General features: G+C 65.6%; 1 protein-coding gene across 1 annotated transcript; it reads left to right on the top strand.

The window, feature by feature from the left end:
* Positions 1–31: 31 nt before the first annotated feature.
* Positions 32–9621, top strand: LOC131590013 (sodium/calcium exchanger 2-like). Its single transcript, XM_058859804.1, has 7 exons — positions 32–74; positions 463–588; positions 2674–2691; positions 4144–4271; positions 4364–4463; positions 5192–5467; positions 9245–9621. Exons 1-7 carry the CDS (start codon positions 32–34, stop codon positions 9619–9621), a joined length of 1068 nt encoding a protein of 355 aa, XP_058715787.1.
* Positions 9622–11339: the final 1718 nt, after the last annotated feature.

Here is an 11339-nt window from a genome sequence, read left to right on the forward strand (position 1 = left end):
TATGATGATGATGATGATGATGATGCCGATAATGCCGATGCTGATGATGATGATGATGATGAGTGTGGATAATGGTGATGATGATGATGAGTGTGGATGACAATGACAATGATGCTGCTGCTGCTGCTGCTGATGATGATGATGATGACGATGATGCTGCCGATGATGCTGATGATGATGATGATGATGATGACAATGATGATGATGATGATGATGATGCTGCCGATGATGCTGATGATGATGACGATGATGATGATGATGATGATGACAATGATGATGACGATGATGATGTTGATGATGCTGATGCTGATGATGCTGATGATGCCGATGATGATGATGATGATGATGAGTGTGGATGATGATGCCGATGATGCTGCTGCTGATGCTGATGCCGATGACGATGATGATGATGATGCTGCTGCTGCTGCTGCTGATGATGATGCTGCCGGCCGTGATGCCGAGGGTGCCGCGTGTCCCGCCCCAGGAAGACGCTGCAGGTGAAGATCGTGGACGATGAGGAGTACGAGAAGAAGGAGAATTTCTTCATCGAGCTGGGGACGCCGCGATGGCTCAAGCGTGGCATCTCGGGTACGGGGACACCAGGGGACACCATGGGGACACCGGGGGGACACCAGGGGACAGCGGGGGGACACTGGGGGGACACTGGGGGGACACCAGGGGGACACTGTGGGGACGCCGCGATGGCTCAAGCGTGGCATCTCGGGTACGGGGACACCGGGGGACACTGAGGGGACATCGGGGGGACACCAGGGGGACACTGTGGGGACGCCGCGATGGCTCAAGCGTGGCATCTCGGGTACGGGGACACCAGGGGACACCATGGGGACACCGGGGACACCGGGGGGGAACACCGGGGAGGGGACACCGGGGGGACACTGTGGGGACACCGGGGGGACGCCGCGATGGCTCAAGCGTGGCATCTCGGGTACGGGGACACCAGGGGACACCGGGGGACATCGGGGACACCGGGGGACATCGGGGACACCGGGGAGGGGACACTGTGGGGACACCGGGGGGACACCAGGGGGACACTGGAGAGGGGACACCGTGGGGACACCGGGGGGGACCAGGGGGGGACCAGGGGGACACCGGGGGGACACCGAGGGGACACTGGGGGGACATGGGAGGACACCGGGGGGACACTGCGGGGACATGGGGGGATATGGGAGGACAATGGGGAGACAATGGGGGGACACCGGGGACACCGGGGGGACACCGAGGGGACACTGAGGGGACATCGGGGACACCGGGGGACACTGGGGAGGGGACACCGGGGGACACTGAGGAGGGGACACCGGGGGACACCGGGGGGGACCAGGGGGACACTGAGGGGACACTGCGGGGACATGGGGGGACATGGGAGGAAAATGGGGGGACACCGTGGGGACATGGGGGGACACCACGGGGACACTGGGGGACACTGCGGGGACACCATGAGGATACTGAGGGGACACCGTGGGGACACCGGGAGGTCACCATGGGGACACCGGGGGGACACCGGGGGGACATGAGGGGACACTGAGGGGACACAGGGGAAACATGGGGGGACATGGGAGGACAATGGGGGGACACCGTGGGGACACCGGGGGGACACCAGGGGGACACCAGGGGACACTGGGGACACCAGGGGACACTGGGGGGACACAGGGGGGACACCAGGGGACACCGGGGGGACACCAGGGGACACTGGGGAGGGGACACCAGGGGACACCAGGGGACACAGGGGGGACACCATGGGGACACTGGGGACACCGGGAGGACACTGGGGACACCAGGGGACACTGGGGGGACACTGGGGGCACCAGGTGACACCGGGGGGACACCAGGGGACACTGGGGAGGGGACACCGAGGGGACATGGGAGGACAATGGGGGGACACCGGGGGGACACTGGGGGGACACCGGGGAGGGGACACCGGGGGGGCACCACCACGGGGACACCGGGGGACACCAGGGGGGACCAGGGGGACACTGGGGGACACTGCGGGGACACTGCGGGGACATGGGGAGACACCGGGGGGACACCATGGGGACACCGGGGGGACACCGAGGGGACATGGGAGGACAATGGGGGGACACCATGGGGACACTGCGGGGACACTGCGGGGACACAGGGGGGACACCAGGGGGGGACCAGGGGGACACTGGGGGGACACTGGGGGGACACTGCGGGGACACCAGGGGACACCGGGGGACACCATGAGGATACCGAGGGGACACCGGGGGGACACCAGGGGACACTGGGGACACCGGGGGAACACCGGGGGGACACCGGGGGGACACAGGGGGGACACCAGGGGACACTGAGGACACCAGGGGACACTGGGGACACCAGGGGACACTGGGGGGACACAGGGGGGACACCAGGGGACACTGAGGACACCAGGGGACACTGGGGACACCAGGGGACACCGGGGGGACACAGGGGGGACACGGGGGACACCAGGGGACACTGGGGGGACACCGGGGGACACCAGGGGACACTGGGGACACTGCGGGGACACTGGGGGGACACTGGGGGGACACTGGGGACACCGGGGGACACCGGGGGGACACTGGGGGGACACTGGGGGGACAGACCACCCCAGGGGACACTGGGGGGGACACCAGGGGACACCGGGGTCTCACCGCTGTCCCTCCCCTCTCTCCTCAGCTCTCCTCCTCGCCCAAGGTAGGAGCCTTCGGCCTCGGACACGTCCCATGACCATGGATGTCCCCATGACCGTGTATGTCACCGTGTCCCCACGCCGTGTCCTCGTGCCACGTCCCCACACCCTGTCCCTGTGTCCCCACCGTGTCCCCACACCCTGTCCCCGTGTCCCCACACCCTGTCCCTGTGTCACCGTGTCCCCACGCCGTGTCCTCGTGCCACGTCCCCACACCCTGTCCCTGTGTCCCCACACCCTGTCCCTGTGTCACCGTGTCCCCACGCCGTGTCCTCGTGCCACGTCCCCACACCCTGTCCCTGTGTCCCCACCGTGTCCCCATGTCCCCACACCCTGTCCCTGTGTCACCGTGTCCCCACGCCGTGTCCCCGTGTCCCCACGCCGTGTCCCCACATCCCCACACCGTGTCCCCATGTCCCCACGTCCCCACGCCGTGTCCCCAGGGCCGTCCCCGCCGTGCCGCCGGCGGTGCCGGTGCCGTGTCCGGCGTGTCCCCATGTCCCCACACCGTGTCCCCACACCATGTCCCCATGTCCCCACGCTGTGTCCCCATGTCCCCATGTCCCCACGCCGTGTCCCCATGTCCCCACACCGTGTCCCCACATCCCCACGCCGTGTCCCCACATCCCCACACCGTGTCCCTATGTCCCCACACCGTGTCCCCACGCCCACGCCGTGTCCCCACGTCCCCACGCCGCGCCGCCGGCGGTGCCGGTGACGTGTCCGGCGTGTCCCCATGTCCCCACACCATGTCCCCACACCGTGTCCCCATGTCCCCACACCCACACCGTGTCCCCATGTCCCCACGTCCCCACGCCATGTCCCCAGGGCCGTCCCCGCCGTGCTGCCGGCGGTGCCGGTGACGTGTCCGGCGTGTCCCCATGTCCCCACACTGTGTCCCCACACCATGTCCCCATGTCCCCATGTCCCCATGTCCCCACACCGTGTCCCCACACCATGTCCCCATGTCCCCATGTCCCCACACCCACACCGTGTCCCCATGTCCCCATGTCCCCACGCCCAGGCCGTGTCCCCAGGGCCGTCCCCGCCGTGCCGCCGGCGGTGCCGGTGACGTGTCTGGCGTGTCCCCATGTCCCCACACCATGTCCCCATGTCCCCACACCGTGTCCCCACGCCCAGGCCGTGTCCCCAGGGCCGTGCCGCCGGCGGTGCCGGTGACGTGTCCGGCGTGTCCCCATGTCCCCATGTCCCCACACCATGTCCCCATGTCCCCACACCGTGTCCCCATGTCCCCACACTGTGTCCCCATGTCCCCATGCCGTGTCCCCACGCCCAGGCCGTGTCCCCAGGGCCGTGCCGCCGGCGGTGCCGGTGACGTGTCCGGCGTGTCCCCATGTCCCCACGCTGTGTCCCCACGCCCAGGCCGTGTCCCCAGGCCGTGTCCCCAGGGCCGTGCCGCCGGCGGTGCCGGTGACGTGTCCGGCGTGTCCCCGCAGGAGGGGACGGGGAGCGGCAGCTGTCGGCCGAGGAAGAGGAGGCACGGCGCATCGCCGACATGGGCAAACCCGTGCTGGGCGACAACCGGCGCCTGGAGGTGGTCATCGAGGAGTCCTACGACTTCAAGGTGACACCGGGGTGTCCCTGGGTGTCCCCTGGGTGTCACCGGGGGGGTCACGGGGGTGGCTGAGCCCTCCACGGTGTCCCCAATGTCCCCAGAACACGGTGGACAAGCTGATGAAGAAAACCAACCTGGCCACCGTCATCGGCACCCACTCCTGGCGGGAGCAGTTCCTGGAGGCCATCACCGTCAGCGCAGGTGGCACGGGGACGTGGGTGTCCCCAGAGTGTCCCCAAGTGTCCCTGAGTGTCCCCAGGGTGTCCCTGAGGTGTCCCCAGGGTGTCCCTGAGGTCTCCTTGGTGTCCCCAGGGTGTCCCTGAGTGTCCCCAAAGTGTCCCCGAGGTCTCCTTGGTGTCCCCAGGGTGTCCCCAAAGTGTCCCTGAGGTGTCCCTGAGGTGTCCCCAGGATCCCCAGGGTGTCCCTGAGGTGTCCCTGAGGTCTCCTTGGTGTCCCCAGGGTGTCCCTGAGGTGTCCCCAGGGTGTCCCCGAGGTGTCCCCAAAGTGTCCCTGAGGTCTCCTTGGTGTCCCTGAGGTGTCCCCAGGATCCCCAGGGTGTCCCCAAAGTGTCCCTGAGGTGTCCCTGAGGTCTCCTTGGTGTCCCCGGGGTGTCCCCAAGTGTCCCTGAGGTCTCCTTGGTGTCCCCAGGGTGTCCCCAAGTGTCCCCAAAGTGTCCCTGAGGTGTCCCTGAGGTCTCCTTGGTGTCCCTGAGGTGTCCCCAGTATCCCCAGGGTGTCCCCTGGGTGTCCCCAGTGTCCCCTTGCTGTCCCCAGGGTGTCCCCAGTGTCCCCAAGGTGTCCCCAGTGTGTCCCCAGGGTGTCCCCAGGTGTGTCCCCAGTGTCCCCAAGGTGTCCCCAGGGTGTCCCCAGTGTCCCCTTGCTGTCCCCAGGGTGTCCCCCCCCCGTGACTCCCCGCTGTCCCCTCGGCAGGTGACGAGGACGATGACGACGAAGGCCGCGAGGAGCGGCTGCCCTCGTGCTTCGATTACGTCATGCACTTCCTGACGGTCTTCTGGAAGGTTCTGTTCGCCTGCGTCCCCCCCACGGCGCTGCTGGGGGGCTGGGCGGCCTTCGGCGTCTCCATCCTCCTCCTCGCGCTCCTCACCGCGCTCATCGGCGACCTGGCGGCGCATTTCGGCTGCACCCTGGGCCTCAAGGACTCGGTCAACGCCGTCGTCTTCGTGGCCCTGGGCACCTCCATCCCCGGTGAGGGACATTGGGGACACCCTGGGGACATTGGGGACATTGGGGACACCCTGGGGACATTGGGGACATCACAGGGACATCACAGGGACACCCTGGGGACATTGGGGATGGGACAAGGACTCGGTCAACGCCGTCGTCTTCGTGGCCCTGGGCACCTCCATCCCCGGTGAGGGACACTGGGGACATTGGGGACACCCTGGGGACATCACAGGGACATCACAGGGACACCCTGGGGACATTGGGGACACCCTGGGGACACCCTGGGGACACCCTGGGGACATTGGGGATGGGACAAGGGTCACCTCCCTGGGCCTCAAGGACTCGGTCAACGCCGTCGTCTTCGTGGCCCTGGGCACCTCCATCCCCGGTGAGGGACATTGGGGACATCACAGGGACATTGGGGACATTGGGGACATCACAGGGACATCGGGGATGGGACAAGGGTCACCTCCCTGGGCCTCAAGGACTCGGTCAACGCCGTCGTCTTCGTGGCCCTGGGCACCTCCATCCCCGGTGAGGGACATTGGGGACATTGGGGACACCCTGGGGACATTGGGGACACCCTGGGGACATCCTGGGGACACCCTGGGGACATTGGGGACATTGGGGACATCACAGGGACATTGGGGATGGGACAAGGACTCGGTCAACGCCGTCGTCTTCATGGCCCTGGGCACCTCCATCCCTGGTGAGGGACATTGGGGACATTGGGGACATTGGGGACACCCTGGGGACATTGGGGACACCCTGGGGACACCCTGGGGACATTGGGGACATCACAGGGACATTGGGGACATCACAGGGACATTGGGGGACATCACGGGGACATTGGGGATGGGACAAGGACTCGGTCAACGCCGTCGTCTTCGTGGCCCTGGGCACCTCCATCCCCGGTGAGGGACACTGGGGACACCCTGGGGACATTGGGGACATCACAGGGACATCACAGGGACACCCTGGGGACACTGGGGACATTGGGGACACCCTGGGGACATTGGGGACATCCTGGGGACACCCTGGGGACACCCTGGGGACACTCTGGGGACACTCTGGGGACACCCTGGGGACATTGGGGACATCACAGGGACATCACAGGGACATTGGGGATGGGACAAGGACTCGGTCAACGCCGTCGTCTTCGTGGCCCTGGGCACCTCCATCCCCGGTGAGGGACATTGGGGACATTGGGGACACCCTGGGGACATTGGGGACATCCTGGGGACACCCTGGGGACACCCTGGGGACATTGGGGACACACTGGGGACACCCTGGGGACATTGGGGACACCCTGGGGACACCCTGGGGACATTGGGGACACCCTGGGGGCATTGGGGACACCCTGGGGACATTGGGGACATCACAGGGACATTGGGGGGACATTGAGGGGACATTGGGGATGGGACAAGGACTCGGTCAACGCCGTCGTCTTCGTGGCCCTGGGCACCTCCATCCCCGGTGAGGGACACTGGGGACACCCTGGGGACACCCTGGGGACATTGGGGACATCACAGGGACATCATAGGGACATTGGGGACATTGGGGACACCCTGGGGACACCCTGGGGACACTGGGGATGGGACAAGGGTCACCTCCCTGGGCCTCAAGGACTCGGTCAACGCCGTCGTCTTCGTGGCCCTGGGCACCTCCATCCCCGGTGAGGGACACTGGGGACATCACAGGGACATTGGGGACACCCTGGGGACATTGGGGATGGGACAAGGGTCACCTCCCTGGGCCTCAAGGACTCGGTCAACGCCATCGTCGTCGTGGCCCTGGGCACCTCCATCCCCGGTGAGGGACATTGGGGACATCCTGGGGACATTGGGGACACCCTGGGGACACCCTGGGGACACCCTGGGGACACCCTGGGGACACTGGGGACACCCTGGGGACACCCTGGGGACACTGGGGACACCCTGGGGACACCCTGGGGACACTGGGGACACTGGGGACATTGGGGATGGGACAAGGACTCGGTCAACGCCGTCGTCTTCGTGGCCCTGGGCACCTCCATCCCCGGTGAGGGACATTGGGGACACCCTGGGGACATTGGGGACACCCTGGGGACACCCTGGGGACACCCTGGGGACATTGGGGACATCACAGGGACATTGGGGACACCCTGGGGACACTCTGGGGACATTGGGGATGGGACAAGGGTCACCTCCCTGGGCCTCAAGGACTCGGTCAACGCCGTCATCTTCGTGGCCCTGGGCACCTCCATCGCCGGTGAGGGACACTGGGGACATTGGGGACACCCTGGGGACACCCTGGGGACACTCTGGGGACACCCTGGGGACATTGGGGACACCCTGGGGACACCCTGGGGACATTGGGGACACCCTGGGGACATTGGGGACATCACAGGGACATCACAGGGACATTGGGGATGGGACAAGGACTCGGTCAACGCCGTCGTCTTCGTGGCCCTGGGCACCTCCATCCCCGGTGAGGGACACTGGGGACACCCTGGGGACATTGGGGACACCCTGGGGACATTGGGGACATCACAGGGACATTGGGGACATTGGGGACATCACAGGGACATCACAGGGACACCCTGGGGACATTGGGGATGGGACAAGGGTCACCTCCCTGGGCCTCAAGGACTCGGTCAACGCCGTCGTCTTCGTGGCCCTGGGCACCTCCATCCCCGGTGAGGGACATTGGGGACACCCTGGGGACATTGGGGACACCCTGGGGACACCCTGGGGACATTGGGGACACTCTGGGGACACCCTGGGGACATTGGGGACATTGGGGACACCCTGGGGACACCCTGGGGACATTGGGGACATCACAGGGACACCCTGGGGACATTGGGGACACCCTGGGGACACCCTGGGGACACCCTGGGGACATTGGGGACATTGGGGACATTGGGGACACCCTGGGGACATTGGGGATGGGACAAGGGTCAGCACCCAAGGACTCGGCCAACGCCATCGTCTTCGTGACCTTCAGCATCCCCAAAGTCCCCCAATGTCCCCAAAGTCCCCCAATGTCCCCCCAATGTCCCCAATGTCCCCCCAATGTCCCTCAATGTCCTCCCAATGTCCCCAATGTCCCCATGTCCCCAATGTCCCCATGTCCCCGCAGACACCTTCGCCAGCCGCGTGGCCCCATCAGTGTCCCCATGTCCCCATATCCCCTGATGTCCCCTGATGTCCCCATATCCCCTGATGTCCCCTGATGTCCCCAATGTCCCCATCAATGTCCCCATCAATGTCCCCCCAGACACCTTCGCCAGCCGCGTGGCCGCCCTGCAGTGTCCCCATATCCCCTGATGTCCCCAATGTCCCCAATGTCCCCAATGTCCCCAATGTCCCCCCAGACACCTTCACCAGCCGCGTGGCCGCCCTGCAGTGTCCCCAATGTCCCCAATGTCCCCATGTCCCCATGTCCCCTCAGACACCTTCGCCAGCCGCGTGGCCGCCCTGCAGTGTCCCCATGTCCCATCAATGTCCCCAATGTCCCCAATGTCCCCATCAATGTCCCCGCAGACACCTTCGCCAGCCGCGTGGCCGCCCTGCAGTGTCCCCAATGTCCCCATCAATGTCCCCAATGTCCCCAATGTCCCCTCAGACACCTTCGCCAGCCGCGTGTCCCCATCAATGTCCCCAATGTCCCCAATGTCCCCAATGTCCCCATCAGTGTCCCCAATGTCCCCATCAATGTCCCCCCAGACACCTTCGCCAGCTGCGTGGCCGCCCTGCAGTGTCCCCAATGTCCCCAATGTCCCCAATGTCCCCAATGTCCCCATCAATGTCCCCCCAGACACCTTCGCCAGCCGCGTGGCCGCCCTGCAGGACCCGTGCGCCGACGCCTCCATCGGGAACGTCACCGGCTCCAACGCCGTCAACGTTTTCCTGGGGCTGGGGCTGGCCTGGTCGGTGGCCGCCGTCTACTGGGCGGCTCAGGGACGCCCGTTCCGGGTGCCACCGGGCACGCTGGCCTTCCCCGTCACGCTCTTCACCATCTTCGCCTTCCTGGCCATCGCCGTGCTGCTCTGGCGGCGCCGGGCGCCCATCGGCGGCGAGCTGGGGGGACCCCGCGCCCCCAAAGTGCTGACGGCCGGGCTCTTCCTCCTCCTCTGGCTGCTCTACGTGCTCTTCGCCAGCCTGGAGGCGTATTGTCACATCCAGGGGTTTTGAGGGGGGTACTGGGAGGGACTGGGAGCACTGGGAGGGACTGGGAGGGACTGGGAGAGCACTGAGTCCTGTCATTGTCACATTCAGGGGTTTTGAGGGGGTACTGGGAGGGACTGGGAGGGACTGGGACGGGACTGGACCCCATCATTGTCACATTCAGGGGTTTTGAGGGGGTACTGGGAGGGACTGGGAGAGCACTGGGAGCACCTCTGAGTCCTGTCATTGTCACATTCAGGGGTTTTGAGGGGACTGGGAGCACTGGGAGGGACTGGGAGGGGACTGGGAACATCCCTGGACCCCATCATTGTCACATTCAGGGGTTCTGAGGGGGTACTGGGAGGGACTGGGAGGGACTGGGAGGGACTGGGAGGGACTGGGAGCATCCCTGGATTCTGTTATTGTCACATTCAGGGGTTTTGAGGGGACTGGGAGGGACTGGGAGGGACTGGGAGAGCACTGGGAACACCTCTGAGTCCTGTTATTGTCACATTCAGGGGTTTTGAGGGGACTGGGAGGGACTGGGAGGGACTGGGAGGGACTGGGAGCACCTCTGAGTCCTGTCATTGTCACATTCAGGGGTTCTGAGGGGGACTGGGAGAGCACTGGGAGAGCACTGGACCCCATCATTGTCACATCCAGGGGTTCTGAGGGGATACTGGGAGGGACTGGGAGCACTGGGAGGGACTGGGAGCACTGGGAGGGACTGGGAGGGGACTGGGAGCATCCCTGGACCCCATCATTGTCACATTCAGGGGACTGGGAGGGACTGGGAACACTGGGAGGGACTGGGAACACCTCTGATCCCTGTCATTGTCACATTCAGGGGTTTTGAGGGGGACTGGGAGGGACTGGGAGGGACTGGGAGAGCACTGGGTCCTGTCATTGTCACATCCAGGGGTTCTGAGGGGATACTGGGAGCACTGGGAGGGACTGGGAGGGGACTGGGAGCATCCCTGGATTCTGTCATTGTCACATCCAGGGGTTCTGAGGGGATACTGGGAGCACTGGGAGGGACTGGGAGAGCACTGGACCCCATTATTGTCACATCCAGGGGTTCTGAGGGGGGACTGGGAGGGACTGGGAGCACTGGGAAGGACTGGGAGGGGACTGGGAGCATCCCTGATCCCTGTCATTGTCACATCCAGGGGTTCTGAGGGGGGACTGGGAGGGACTGGGAGGGACTGGGAGAGCACTGAGTCCTGTCATTGTCACATTCAGGGGTTCTGAGGGGACTGGGAGCACTGGGAGGGACTGGGAGGGACTGGGAGGGACTGGGGGGACACTGGGAGCACTGGGAGGGACTGGGGGGACACTGGGAGCACCCCTGATCCCCATCATTGTCACCTTCAGGGGTTTTGAGGGGAACTGGGAGGGAACTGGGAGTGAACTGGGAGCACTGGGAGGGAACTGGGAGCACTGGGAGGGTCGGGCAGGGCTCCCTGGGGTCCCCCCAATGTCCCCGGTTCACTTTGGGGGTCCCCCCTTTCCTTCCCCCCCCCCAGGGACCCTTTGACCACCTCAGGGACCCCCAAATCCCCTGGGGACCCCCCAAAACCCCCCCAGGGACCCCAAAACCCCCCCCAGACCCCTCTGGGGACCCCCAAACCCCCCCTGGGGACCCCCAAAACCCTTTCAGGGACCCCAAAACCCCCCCCAGACCCCCCTGGGGACCCCCAAAACCCCCCTGGGGACCCCAAAACCCCCCGGGGACCCCCCAAAAC

The sequence above is a fragment of the Poecile atricapillus genome, chromosome 31, assembly GCF_030490865.1.
Source record: "Poecile atricapillus isolate bPoeAtr1 chromosome 31, bPoeAtr1.hap1, whole genome shotgun sequence".
Lineage (NCBI taxonomy): Eukaryota > Metazoa > Chordata > Aves > Passeriformes > Paridae > Poecile > Poecile atricapillus.

What these genes read in the sequence shown, in the direction of transcription:
- LOC131590013 (XM_058859804.1), top strand. Translation starts at nt 32, where the DNA reads ATGCCGATGCTGATGATGATGATGATGATGAGTGTGGATAATG. An exon ending in GATGATGAGTGTGGATAATG is followed by an intron (nt 75 to 462) that starts GTGATGATGATG and finishes CGTGATGCCGAG; the next exon opens with GGTGCCGCGTGTCCCGCCCC. An exon ending in GGCCATCACCGTCAGCGCAG is followed by an intron (nt 4,464 to 5,191) that starts GTGGCACGGGGA and finishes TCCCCTCGGCAG; the next exon opens with GTGACGAGGACGATGACGAC.